The sequence below is a fragment of the Hippocampus comes genome, unplaced genomic scaffold (assembly GCF_001891065.2).
Source record: "Hippocampus comes isolate QL1 unplaced genomic scaffold, H_comes_QL1_v1.1 scaffold328, whole genome shotgun sequence".
Lineage (NCBI taxonomy): Eukaryota > Metazoa > Chordata > Actinopteri > Syngnathiformes > Syngnathidae > Hippocampus > Hippocampus comes.
Window position 1 is genome coordinate 3,604 of NW_017841881.1, and position 13,934 is coordinate 17,537.

The 13,934-nt window shown below is 43.5% G+C and overlaps 1 protein-coding gene and 1 long non-coding RNA gene across 4 annotated transcripts; both read right to left on the bottom strand.

Annotated features, from left to right (window-relative positions):
• Positions 1–672: 672 nt before the first annotated feature.
• pou2f3 (POU class 2 homeobox 3) lies at positions 673–11,890 on the bottom strand. 3 transcript variants are annotated; one of them, XM_019859539.1, is made up of 14 exons: positions 11,485–11,890; positions 11,108–11,165; positions 6,034–6,062; positions 4,580–4,681; positions 4,181–4,286; positions 3,997–4,085; positions 3,570–3,746; positions 3,362–3,503; positions 2,704–2,837; positions 2,300–2,464; positions 1,714–1,759; positions 1,510–1,624; positions 839–925; positions 673–806 (listed from the first exon to the last, which is right to left on the bottom strand). In XM_019859539.1, the coding sequence occupies exons 1-13, from the start codon at positions 11,569–11,571 to the stop codon at positions 886–888; spliced, it is 1,290 nt and encodes a 429-aa protein (XP_019715098.1). In that variant the 5' UTR covers positions 11,572–11,890; the 3' UTR covers positions 673–806; positions 839–885. The 3 variants fall into 3 exon arrangements, with proteins under 3 accessions (XP_019715098.1, XP_019715097.1, XP_019715099.1); XM_019859538.1 differs by having other exon boundaries at positions 673–925; XM_019859540.1 differs by having other exon boundaries at positions 673–925; positions 11,385–11,890.
• On the bottom strand, positions 9,631–11,096 carry LOC109509723 (uncharacterized). Its single transcript, XR_002166993.1, has 2 exons — positions 10,539–11,096; positions 9,631–10,283 (listed from the first exon to the last, which is right to left on the bottom strand). It is a non-coding gene; the product is annotated as an uncharacterized LOC109509723 (long non-coding RNA).
• Positions 11,891–13,934: the final 2,044 nt, after the last annotated feature.

The window sequence follows — 13,934 nt, forward strand, 5'->3', positions numbered from 1 at the left end:
TAGCAGGGTTTCTTAACCTGGGTTCGATTGAACCCCAGGGGTTCGGTGAATCGGTCTCAGAGCCTCTGCCATGGAGGGTAAGGCACACCCAACTCAACATATCAATTAGTTCTGACACGCCCGCTTGGCCATCACTGGCGGGTTCATCTCGTGCACAATTAAAAAAGCCTTTACTTATGTCTTGAAATTTTATTTAGTTTTTTTTTTTCTGTTTTTAATAAATGCGTTTTTTTACGTCTCAAATTTGTAAAAAACAAAAAAAAAGAGAATTTTTTTTATTTTTCACTAATGACGGGTTCGGTGAATATGCATATGAACTGGTTGGGTTCGGTATCTCGACAAAGGTTAAGAACCACTTAAAATCTAAGGTTGAGATTTCAAATGCAGTTTCAAACTCGGGTTCGGGTTTAAACCCAAGGTTAGGGTTTCAAAGGTGGCTTTAAAACATGGGTTTGTGTTTCAGAGTAGCGTTTAAAACTAGAGTTTGTGTTGTCCGAACATGGAATGAGCCCACTGCCGTTCTGAGAAAATCTTTTTGACTGCCTGCAGGACAGCAGTTCCAAACTACGAATTGCATGGAGACCAACACGCGTCCAAGTGCGATGGCTCCCGACGCAAGCGCCTCTTCCTCACTGTGTACATTCTGACTGAAATGTTAAGATTTTTTTTTTAAACAGTCTCACACGTAAAAGCTTATGAGCTGGACTGTGAAAACCGTCTTCAGACTTCATCTTCATCTTCATCTCTTTGATGTTCCCTCCGCACGGCTTTCAAAGTCAAAACGTTCTCGTCTCCTTCGCAAACTTTTTTTGTTTTTGTTTTTTTTTTTTTGTTTTAGGTTTTTTTGTACATCCTTCGAAAAGTCCGCTAAGTGGCTGCGGTGCATCAGTGAGGGTAGCCGCTCGAATTCCACCGGTACCACGACCTGGAAAGTACACACACACACACACACACACACACACACACACACACCAACATTGTGTTACTTCGAGCCATCCAATTAATTCATTCATGACTTCATTGTGACAAAATGGAGTGCTTGGGTGATGAGATTAGTGGCAAATGGATTAGCATGACGACTTTTCTTCCTTTGAATTGAAATGGATCGAGATAACCAACTAGGCCTCGAGATGCCACTAGATGGCGACAAAACGCTTGAGACCATTGAGGATCATGAAGCCCCAACGTCATGCATCCGGCACGGACACCAACATGAACCCACGTTACATCAACGCGGATGAAAAATAATATTAGTTAGCATTACATCACATAAATATGTTTCATAATGAATACAGAGCAGTGGTTCAATGGTTCAACTCATCCGTGCGAATCAAACATACAGCTGAGACAGTGCTACATCGTAGTTGGCGGCCATTTTGTCGGAAAGGGTTTACGACAAACGACCGTTATAAGGCACGGATTCGTTATGTCCCCTGCAGGCAACGGTGGAACCATGTTGGACGCTATCGGTAAATAGGGAAGAGCTAAAATGGCTGCCGTTTTGCTCACCCCGGAGTGCTGTAAGATGCCGGGTTGACGTGAGCCGTTAACGAGGCCGAGGACATGGACAGGCTGTCGGGAGAAACTTCCCGGCTGACGCAGTTCGGGGACGAATTGGAGGAAACTGCAAAATAAAACAAGACTTATCAAGAAAAATACCGGCGCGCATCAGTTTGGGTGACACGCATCGGAAGTACGCAAGCGCCTGCTTACCTACGCCCGAAGCCAGCGGGCTGTACGATCGCGACACAGCGGCAGCCTACACAGGGAAAGGGGAAAAAAAAGTCAATTGAGCAATTTATTGAGTGTAAGAAAAAAAGAAAAACAAAAATGAATGTAAAGAGACACGTGAAAATGAGTTTCAAGGATTCCCTTCTTCAGAGGTCATCTGCTTATCATAAATCCAACAGCTGAAATGCAAACTAGTGAAGTTTAATGAGAAAACGTTTCGCATTTGAGTACACCACTTACTTTAATTCTAATGAATTGCCCAATGATGTGTCTTTTAAAAATGCTGCATAGAATGGTCATGACCCTCCATTGTTCTTCTTCTGATAAATGACTAATTATTAAAAACATTTTATATAATTGCTTAAAATGCAACAATAGGTATTTTTTTTTTTTTTACCATAAATAATTAATTGTAAGTGTATAATGAATTTTTTTAATCATGACTTTAGCAATTAATTTAGTCATTAAAAATGCTCAAGATTTTATTTGCTAACACCGTAACAGCTTCGGTTTGGTCATGAATTTCATTTGAATAAAAATGACGGCAAGAAAGGTGACAGATTCTGACCATCCTGGAGTTGTAGCTCTGCGTCTTGACGGGCAAACTGGTGACGGGGCAGTAGATCCTCTTCTCCTTTTGGCGCCGGTTGCAGAACCAAACCCGGACCACCTCCTTCTCCATGGCCAGCTGCTCCGAGATCAGCGTGATCTCTTCCGAGTTGGGCTTGGGGTTCTGCAAAGTCACAAGAGGGCCCACCGTTTGGCTTGTTCGGAATGAGACGCGACCGTTTTGAGCGGTGCGTGAGAATTGATGTCAAGAGAAAGTGGAGCATCGAGGGGGGGAAAAAAAGGACCGCTGATGTCACCTCATGTAAAAAAAAAAAAAAAAAAAAGGGGGGGGGGGCGAAGCCTACTCAAAGAGCTGCATTTTATTCGGGGCGAACGGTGAGCTCGACGGATGTGGCGACTCACGTCGAGGAAGCGCTTCTCCAGCGTCAGCTTGATGTTGGTCTCAATGCTGGTCCTCTTTTTGCGCTTGCGTCCGTAGCCTTCCATCAGCGGCGGCAGCGAGGCGGCGCTGTTCATGCAGTCCAACGGGGAGTTTTCTGAAAATGCAACCAACATTTTAAAAAGTTGACTTGAATGACCGTTGGTGACTTATAATGAACCAGTTGTTTCATAAATACAAATGTGAAAAGAATGTATTGGGGAAAAATGGCTTACAAATGCTCTTATTGGAATATTGACAATAAGTCGATTAGTCAATTATTTAATGACATAAATAACCAAAAGGGAAAATAAAAAAGTGTACATTTTTTAGAGCTTTGCGGCTGAAAAGTGGATTGGCGAATGAGGCTCTCCTTGCCCACAGCCAAGGGCATTACAGGTTTAAGTAAAAAATAAATAAATAATGTCAGGAAAAGCCTACTAGAACAACTTCCACCACATGATCTGAATTGTTTATTTTTCAATGCAACCCCTATTTGTATTTTTTTTTTTTTGCAGGATTTATTTTATTATAATTTTTTTTTTTTTTAAGGAATCTATGTTGGTCCAATTTATTTTTATGCATATCCCAAAACCTGGCCTTGGTAGGGTTTGTGTGGACAGGAGCCCGCGCGCGCTCTACCTGCGTCACTCAGCCACTTCTCCAGTAGAGGTTTGAGCTTGCACATGTTCTTGAAGCTCAAGTTGAGCGCCTCGAAGCGCGAGATGGTGGTCTGGCTGAAGTCGTTGCCATAGAGTTTGCCCATGGCCAGGCCCACGTCGCCCTGCAAGAAGTCCCGCGACGGCGTCAGATGCGGCGGCGGATGTTTTCGGAGGGCGGCCGGCGTTACCTGCGTGAAGCCCAGTTTGATGCGTCTCTGCTTGAAGGCCTTGGCAAACTGCTCCAGCTCCTCCAGGTCGCTGGGTTCTTCCTGGGGCGGGACCGACATGTGTTTGGCCATCTGCAGGTGCGACATGTCCAGTTGGTTGTCCATCGACGGGCCGAGCAGGCCCGAGCGACTCATCACCTGCGTCGCAAACGACAACTGGCTCAGATTCCCACGCGTCACGAAACGTTGCTTCAAGCTTATCAATAGAACGCAAGAGAAAACAAAACAAGTCTTCTTTTTTTTTTTTCCATGTGGTATCGTGTTGATGTAATCAAGAGCTTCTCGGAAGAAGCTCGCTGACGTCCAGCTTGAAATGATTCATGACTTTAAACCTCCCATCCACGATGTCGAGCTTGGTACAGATGGTAAACGCCTTGTGTACATTTACCTGTGGAGCCAAAGCCAGGCCGGGCTGATGCTGCAAAAGACCGTTCTGGTTCTGCACCGGAAGGGACATCAGGTTCTGCTGCAGAAGAGCTGCGGTGGACAGCAAGAACCGGGTTTTGATCGGGTAGGCGGACTTAATTGTGCGGCCACATTTTTTTTTTTTTTTTTGTAGCGGCGATCATCACCTTGGTGGCTGGGGGGGTTCTGGGACAGCAGGAAGGGCGGCGGAGACGACAGGTGAGACGGTGGCATCAGGACCAACTGCTGCATGCTGTGCAGGGACGTCAGGTCCTGATCGCCACGGCAACGGTCAGGATTAATGCATACGTAGTGGATGGATCCACAACACACCATCGAGCCATCCACCCGTCAATCAATTCATGGAGGCCATCCATCATCCATCACCATAGATCGTTCCATTCACCAGACACGATACACCCATCATCCATCCGCCATTCTATCAATTACTAAATACTGTCCAGTAGGCCACCACCATCTATCCATTCGTCCGTCCGTCCGTCCATCCCAATGAAATCAAAACCGATTTGGGTTTTTTTTTCTCATTTTATGATATTTCCTTTTACCCCAGTCATGTGAGAAGCGTGCATGGCGGGGCTCTGCGTCATGTGACATGTCTTCAGCGAGGAACTCAGGTGGGACGCGTCGTTGATGTCCTCGGTCTTTATCTGCAACGACACCCCGCCGCAAAGCAGCGTGACACATCTCACCAAAAGTACAGCGCGTGCTTGTAAGGTTACGAGTGCATGCAGTTCTGCGTCTTAGTGTGTGTGTATTCGCTTACTCCAGGACCAGTTTGGTCGCTAAACAAGATACGAGTGACAGACTCCCTCCCCTTGGGCGAGCCACTATGCAAATAGACACACACACGCACACACACACACACACGCAGCCTAAACCCCGCCACCCACAGCACCCCCTGAAAGCAGTGACACTTCCTGGAGAAAAAAAAAAATAAACAAACATGTGGAAAGAAAAAGTCCCCGCTGTCCAAAAAAAAAAATGTTTGGAGAAGTTGCCAAATAGCTGCAAACTATTTGAGGTGATTCGGGAGTGCTGAGAGAAGGACGAGAGAGTCATTATTGACACGGGAGGTGTGGTGGGCAGGGGTACAGTGTCAGGGGAGGGGTTACAGGTGCTGGTTTGTCCTCAGGATGTTGTCTGTCCCCCCAAAAAAAGAGTGTATGAAAAGAAGAATTCCTGGAGTAAAGGCGCGGTCAATAACAGGGATGCTTATCTTGCACGGCTTTCTCGGCTTGTGCAATTTAAGAAGGGGTTGGCTCTGAAAGTCCCGTTCGACCAAAACGGTGCGTGGAGAGGTGATAACAGCCATCACATAATTAAACAAAATTGAAATAATGTCGTTGGTCTATATGTGTTGCTTCGCTGTTGTGTTTTCAAACATCTGTTACGTAAGATTTATAACTACTGCAACAGCGATGCTCGTTACGCAAGCACGTCGATGGCATTTTGCACTGGGTATGGGCATGAAGCTAAAAGGCTTTTGTAAGTTACATAGTCTGGTTGACTTCATGTGTAATTCTCTTTGTTTTATGTTTAGTTTGACCGCAAACGTCTACTGTGGTGGCATTCAACGGGTTGAAGCCTCTTTTTTGAGAATCGTTTGCTATCTGCCGGACTCGCCGAACTCCTGCTCGTTGTTAAGTGAATGAGGTCACTCGCCACCAAACAGCAATTCCATTTCAACTTTTTTCTCTCAAGTCAAACCCAAAAAAAAAAAAAAAAAAAAAAAAAAGATAAAACAAAACCCACCGCCCCAGAACAACAACCCCTATTCGTGAAAAAGCCCAATTCTAGTCCATATTTTTAATTCTTTTTTTTTTTAAATATATTCATTGTGATTTTAATAAGTGCTAAATGGTTGTCCTTGCTGTCGTACAATAATAATAAAAAAAAAATCATTGACTTTAAATCAGTCGCTCATTTTTATCATCTATTTGCCAAACAGTCAAAAAAGCCTCATAAAGAAAATAAATAAATGGATATATCAGTGACTTACCTGTCGATGGAATCCGATTCCTTTTTGCTCTGAAAAGACAAGAAGAGAGTAAACGTCTTTAATCACCACATTAGGTCATAACAATTAAGAAAGAAATGATGCCTTTGCAAAATAATAACTTTGACACGAACAAACACAAGAGGCAGAAACGTTTAGGGACTTCATGTTGTACGCTCTCGTTGTGTGTGTTAAAAGTCGCAGTTGTCTGGACGTTTGTCATTGATGCTAATTTTCATGTTAGCATGAAGCGAGTGGACTTTAGCTGGTTTGGTTGCACATTTTACGGTTTACCTAAACAATGTTTAAAGGTTTATCATTACAGCAACCTCACTGCTAACTTCTGTTAGCATGTGGATGGCGTTTTGTATTTTTTTTTTTTTTTTTTTTTTTTAGCATTAAGCTAGCAGACCTTTGCTGGTTTGTTGGAACATTTTACAGTTTAAATATGCAGGGTTAATAAATTAAAAAGGTTTACAAATTACTGTAACATCAATGCTAATTTGTATTAGCTTGTCTGTGGTCTTTTCTATTGTATAAACATTAAGATAGCCGACTTTCCGTAGTCTGGCGGAACATTTGGGTGTTTAAATATTTATCGGTTTATAATTGCTGCTACATCAATGCCTATTGATGTGAGCTTGTCTATGGCGTTTTGTATTTTGTATGTAGTTTGGTGTTTAAGTGCATACAATGTTCCATGTATTTGGTTTCACGAGTCAGTTTTATCGTAAACTTCAAGTGGGAGCGACAAATGGGAAAGTGCAGGTGTACTGCTGGGACCATTGCAACTGATTTCGTTTAACTACAAGGCAGACGTGACCTCGCTCTCTCACACACACACACACACACACACACACACACACACACACACACACGTGCACACACACAAACAGACGTAAATAGTACGTGGACGTTTAAACAGGCCACAGTTCAGTGTGTGAGGATGCTGACGGACGAAGCGGAGAGTTCGGTGGGTGTGGCCCCATTTGAATGTCAAATGGGGCTCTCTATACGTGCATGCGTGTGCGTGAGATGAGAGAGAGCGCAGACACACGAACATCACATCATGCAAATCCACTTCCAAGCCCAACAGCGGACCACTCGCCCCCGCCAACTCGAATGCCCCCCAGCACCAACCACCCCACCCCCGCCTGAGGACAAGCATGCCGGATGGCAAAGTTCCAGTATGAAAATGACCATGAAATGCAAATGTGACTCTAGAGGAGGGATAGCTACCAACACATGAAGGGGAAAGAAAAAAAATCAAAAATTAAAAACACGCCACTCTTTTCGGTGAAGTTCACCTGGCATGTTCAAATGTTATTTAAAAAATTACTCATGGATTTTTAAATAACTATGAAAAAAACATCCAAATTAAATTAAAAATTAATTTTATATTGCGTTTTTGTTTATGGCTTACATGAGTTGAACAAATATGGGGGAGAGCATGATATAGAATGAAAATAGGCCTTATTTTATTTTAACTATTATTTTAGAATTTTGTTCAATTAAATACGAGACTGTACTTCTGTCAAAGTCGTCAAAAGAACAAATTATGACATTTTAGAAAACGACTTTTTTTTTTTGCATCACATTTTCAAAACATTTATGATGACCCGTTTGAAAATTTTGATTCAAAAGAACGGACAATAAAAAAAAGCCTTCATTTATTTGGTTTTCATGGCGTGACATATTTTCATGTTTGCCTTGTGAAGAAGAACCGCATTTAAATGACTATAATAAAAGACATTAAAAATGAATATTGTAATAGTTGACTGGGTAACGCTGGTTTAAATAAATATGAATGAATGCGACATTTTATTTCAAGTGACACGATGGCGGCTGAGATTTGTATTTCATTTTATTTTGAATGCAAACGTTCCTAATTTGACACTATTGTTCAACGTGAAACACTTCTAATTGAGTTGCGGTCATCATTATTTATTTGCACTGAAACACTTGGATTGTAGCACTACATTTTGCAAACTTGTACAAGAACGGGGGGTGGGGGGGGGGGGGGAACCAACAAATGAGTTGATCCATTTTTGTTTGCAAAGGGTCACATTCACGACAGTGTGTTTTTATGTTCCAGTTCCCGACGGGTGTGGCTGCGTATCTAAATAAGTATTTATTCATGTATATCTCAGAATGATCACACGCCTTTGCTAGAAGGGCTACAATTAAAACTAAAATATTTACCCAAAAAAAAAAAAAAAAAAAAAACCCTGCAAACATTCCGATCAAAGATGAAAAGTCTGTGAACCGGGGGGGTGGTAAAAACATCAATCCGATCCAGCCAGCCTTCACTCCAGGCGAGGGCTGGCACCTTTTTTGCAATTTTCTCATTACGGGGGAGAAGAAGAATACATATTTGTTCTTCCAAACAGCTTTGGGAGAGGAGGGCTCCTTCACACCTGCGCAGGGTCCTTCATTCCATATCCTCCGTCTCCACATGAAGGTCCGCGTACTCGGACCATCTTTGTCCTTAGTCGTAAGACCCTTCGACGCACTTGGGGGACTACGAGCCGTAACGATATCTTCGATATCAAGGATAGTGAATAAAACCCGTGGCGGTTCTCATATCCTTCAGAGCGAGTCAATGCGAAAACAAAAAAAACTGATTTTGTTGACATCATACCCATGCACAAAAGAAATTGATACGGCGGGTCGCGAATAAACACTCCAATAAATGCGCAAATGTATTTGCAAATGTCAAAGGCTTTGCGAGTGGAATTCTTTTCCATTCTGGCTTGCTTCAGCTGTTCAACATTCCGTCGCCGTATTTCACGCGACACTTTTTTTTTTTTTTTTTTTACCATAATTTGAAATGCGGACTCGTCAGACCACAGAACACTTTTTCCCACTTTGCATCAGCGCCCGTCTCGGATGAAACTCGGGGCCCCAGAGAAGCCGGCGGCGTTTCTGGCTGTTGTTGAGAAATAGCGTTTACTTTGCATAGTCGACTTTGAAGTTGCGCTTACTTACCCCCAACTGGATTTACCGACATTGCTTTTCTCACCTACATAGTTTTTTTTTTTTTGGTTTGTTTTTTGACGCAGTGGCACCCTAGGGATCAAAGGTCACGGCCATTCAATGTTGGTTTTCGGCCTTGCTGCTTCCATGCAGTGATTTTTTTACAGATTCTCTGACACTTTTGATGAGATTATGGACCCTACATTCCTTGCAATTGTACGTTGGGGGAACATCATCCTGAAATTGCTCGACTGTTTTCTCGCACGGTTGTTCACAAAGAGGTGAACCTCGCCGCACGAATGCCCGAGTGGCATTTTTCTAGCCAATCATGGCACCCGCCCGTTCCCAGTTCGCCTGCGGGGTGTTCCAAGCAGGTGTTTGATGAGCATTCCGCAACTTTTTTTGCCAGCTGTGCCGGCTTTTTGGGAACAAGTTGCGACCATAACATTCAAAGTTTACGATTTGTTCCAAACAATTAAAGCTGAAATATAGGTTGACGATGATTTGCAAATCGTTTTTTTTTGTTTTGTTTTTTTGACGTGGAACACAACGCCCCCAACTCCGTTGGAATTGGGTTTGTAAATGAAATGGACCCCGACGACTTCTCCGATCTTATACGTGTCGTTTTTGCTTATTCTAAGAATCGGAAGATGTCGATTCCACGTCCGCTCTCTTTATGAGACTTTTTTTTGAGGATTTGACTCTTTTGTCGGTAAAACGTTATTGTGGTCAACCGGCAACGCGGCAACACTGTGCCATTGTTTGAAAGGAAGTTCTGCATTTCTGTTGACAGTTCCCATTTATTGTTTTGTATTTTGTTGCCGTCCTCGGCCGCGAGGCAGCCGGCATTTCTCAGCAAATAAGCCTCAGGGCCATCCTGGTATGGCGACCAACTGCCACTGTACGCGCACGCACGCACAAACAAGAGAGTTCTCCGCGGGTCCAAGGGGGCCAATCCTTGTTTGCAAGACGAGGCTTCGCATATTGATGTATTCGTTTATTGTTTGGGCCTTCGCTGAAGGATGGACAAATTTTTGGGGATGATGTCAACCCTAGTGCGTGTTTTTTCCCTATTTTTACGCCTGTGATAATTGAATTTTAAAAATTTGGACAAACTTTTTTTTTTAAATTTCCATTAGCCCGCCTATGGTTTTTTGTTTTTTTTTTGCTTTTTTTTGTTTGTTAAGCAAGCACAATTTTGTTAAATGAAGTTACATGGTTGGAGTCAACACCTTATTAATTCTCTTTTTATTTGATGAGTCGGTTTTACAATAAGCCTGAAGTGTCTCCAAAAAAAAAAAAACAAAAAACGACGCAAGCACCCTTGGGTTCTTTTTTTTTCTTCTCATTTTCGCATAGTGATGTTATATGACAGTCTGCCATTCCTCGACGAATACCGAGGCCCGGAGAACTACTTTGAAACGCGTTAATATTAATGATGCCAAAATGATTCATGTGGGCTTTTCATCACTTTCATCTCCTCACAATAAACCCTTGCGTCAATTTATTGGGCACGGCCAGGAACGAGAAACCAATCCGCCTGCTACAAATGCTCATGAGAACGTCATGGGTTTGTCAATGGAATTTGTAAGATGTCGACACCCCAACGCCTTGCCCACTTATTTCAAATGAAAATTTGCCTTTAGAAACAAAACGGTGATGAGCGTCTAAAAATCACCATGGAAGTAAATGGCAGCTTTAAGCAACAGCGGCGGTCATTTAGCGCGCGGCGTGATTTTTAGATCGCTGTACACGTACGTGTCAATATATACTCTATATGTAAATACATATACACACATATAAATACACACGATCATACTTAAGAAAAATATTGTCATTTCGAATGGTGTAATTCATAACGTTATTTTTACTTTACAGTCATTTCTTTGTTTTTTTTAATTTTGAGTTTTTACGTTATCTCATAAAATGCCCGACTCTCATTTAAGTTCAAGGAGGACTCATCCCAAGTCTTAACGACTTTCCTGAACCTTCTGAATTAAAAAAAAAAAATTTTAAAAAGCAATCGCGACTTGCTCTTACGAATCATGCAGATAAAACAACAAACCAGGCATTTCGGATAGAGAGTAGAACATGGGCTCACTTGTCTGCTCCGCCTGAGCGTCCGACTGCTCCAGAGTGTCTGCGCTCATCTTCCTGACCTGCGATGATCAAACACACTTCAGCTGATTTTCCTACTCGCCATATCAGCAGGACAAAGGCTCAGGAAAATCACCACCACGTTATTCTAATGAGGCCTCACCGCCGCCGCCACCACCACATAATGAGCTGCTTATAATATTCATCGAAGGAGACTCCCAGCAAAGCATAACAAAAAGTTTTTTTTGGGGGGGGGGAGGGGGTTGGGGGTGAGAACCTACCTGAAGTGGCTGTTTAGTGATGCAAGAATGGCGAATCCGTCAACGCTGGTGCTCCTTGTAGGACTTACTTTGGCATTTTCCAGAGTGGAGGAAGGCTCACCTGCGCGCGGCGCTTGTACAGCGGCTGCCCGAGACGCTCATTTGCATACACCGCCGCGCGTCCTATCGCGCTCCGCACGCTTTGCATAAAACAACAACGACGAGGCCTACTGCGAAAGCGCACGCTCCAAAGTCTCACTGCCGGCGCCTTCTGTGTGGGAAGAACGAGACAAGTTGGTGAGAGAGTGACTCGACATTCTGGCAAAAGTCCGTTCGTGACAATCAGAGGTCGCAAAAGTATTCATATGCGCTCACGCCGGACTCAGGTGCAGATATTTGTCAATGATGATTCGGTTCTGCATTGACCTTGATCTTGACAAGAATGGAGTTGGCCCCCTCTAGTTGTCAGTGGCTCAATTATATGCCGCTTGTCCTTATTAAGACAACTGAAGTAGCCATTATTTTCACCACTATTTTTTTCCCCCATTTTTGGTTGTTTTTAATCATTCAATATTTTAATCATTCAATATTTTTGACTGTTAGCCAATTTATCACTGTTTTTTTTCCTTTCTTCTTTCATAATTTGACCCCCCCCCCCACACCACCAAAAAAGACATCAGAGCACGGAGCAGAAATTTTGCCATGAATTCTGCTTAGCAACAAGTGAGAGCGGCATTTAAATGTATAGTGTGCTCTAGAAATCCTGCCTAGCAACAAGTGAGAGTACCAAAGTTTGAGGGGAAAAAAAATCAGGAATGAGGGCAAACCTAATCGTGTCTCACATGATTTATTAAAAAAAAAAAAAAATAATAACAATTTTTTTTAAAATAGGGGGTTTACTTTCCAAACGTCCGATGGTGCTTCAAGTGTTCATAAGAGTTCTTTTTCATGTTGGACCCGTCCCCCCAAGTCCCACCTCAGTGGATTTTGGTCGGCCCACCCCACAGCTAGCTTGAAGGCGCTCTTGCATTCCAACTCAGAGGAGGGACTTGACGAGCGCCACCATGTGGTCGACACCACACGCTACATCCACCACTTGACCGGGAACAGTCACCTGGACACAACACAGACACTTCCATGAAACATCATTATTCTGTGCAGTTTTTTTTTTCTTACTAAAATGTGTCATCTTTATTTTGTGTGTTAATTTTAGTGTGTTTTTTCCAAATACATGTAATATGTTTTATTAAATTAAAACACCGGTTACGAAGTATAAATGTAGGGGTCACGAACGATCCCATGAAAAATGAGCATGAATTATTTTGGGATTGCGAATTAAACTCTTTATTATTATCATTATTTGATTTATTGCACACAAAAAGGGTTTTTTTTTTGTTTTGTTTTTTTTAATTTATTTATGTATTTACTAATTGTGAACTTCATGCCCCCACTGTCCCCCGGCGTCTCCCTTACTCGCCATGGGAAGAACTGATCGTCCCTCTTCCCGATACCCAAACACCCTCGGAGGTTCTTCCCCCACACGAAGAGTTCGCCACGATCTGCAATCACCCAAAAAGCATCAAGCGAGTCGTTTACCCCAGGTTGCGGCGTCACATCGTAGGAAGCCGACAATTTACCCGTGACAGCGGCGAAGTGACCGAGGCCACATCGGAGCTTGCTGACAACGACGGAGGGGTTGAAGTCAGAGCGTCCGAACAGGGACGGGGGGATCATCTCGGGGGAGCCGGACTCTGATAGCGAGGGGCCTTTGCCCAGAATTCCGTAGCCCCATACAAACACTTCGCCTCGCTCTGAAACAAACAAACCAAAAAAAATGGCAAATAAGGTTTGCAAAAACAGCAAAATGCAATTGGTGGAGAAATTGCGTGCGGATACTGAAGATGCTGAACCGAAATGTGGTGAAGTGAATTCAATCGATGAAATAGAGAATGTCAAGACTTGGAGTTAGTTGAGAAGTGTGTGTGAGGGGGAAAAAAAAAGGACGCATTTTTTTTCCAAATATCTGTTTTAGTTTGGACAGACTAACCATTGAGGACAGCCACCTGTGTGCCTCCGCATGCAGCCTGCACCACCCGACCGCAGCCTGGCAGGGACAACCGACGAGGGGAGTTGATCTAGAAAGCAAAGGTGCAACCGTCAAACTTTGCCTAGCAACAAGTCACGAACATTATTAAAAAAAAAAAAAAAAAAGATTCCCTACAATCTGGTCGCGCTCACCTGGGTGGTGTCCGTGACGGAGGCCAGCTGAAGGTATTCAGAGTTTCCCCACCCGTACAGCTGTCCGTCGGCGGACACGGCCAGGCTGCAGTCTGCGTATGTGCTGACCTGCTGGACCTTCACCCCCGACAGCTCCCCCAGCACCTCGGTCGGGGTGGGGCACACCTTGTGGTGCCCCAGACCTGCAAGCACCAAATATCTTGAGAGTTCTCAATATGAGACAATGTGCAATAACCTGGACAGATATATATCTCGATATTAGACAAACAGACCCGTCTGTCCGTCCGCTCCCCACCCACAGGCGTAGACCCGCCCCGCCTCCGTCAGCAAGAC

Excerpts from the sequence above, each read along its gene's own strand:
- pou2f3 (XM_019859539.1), bottom strand. The coding sequence starts at position 11,571 with ATGCAAAGCGTGCGGAGCGCGATAGGACGCGCGGCGGTGTATGCAAAT. Across the intron at positions 4,682-6,033 it reads GAATCGGATTCCATCGACAG|ATAAAGACCGAGGACATCAA; the intron begins GTAAGTCACTGA and ends GTGTCGTTGCAG. Across the intron at positions 926-1,509 it reads GCATCTTACAGCACTCCGGG|GTCGTGGTACCGGTGGAATT; the intron begins GTGAGCAAAACG and ends TGTACTTTCCAG.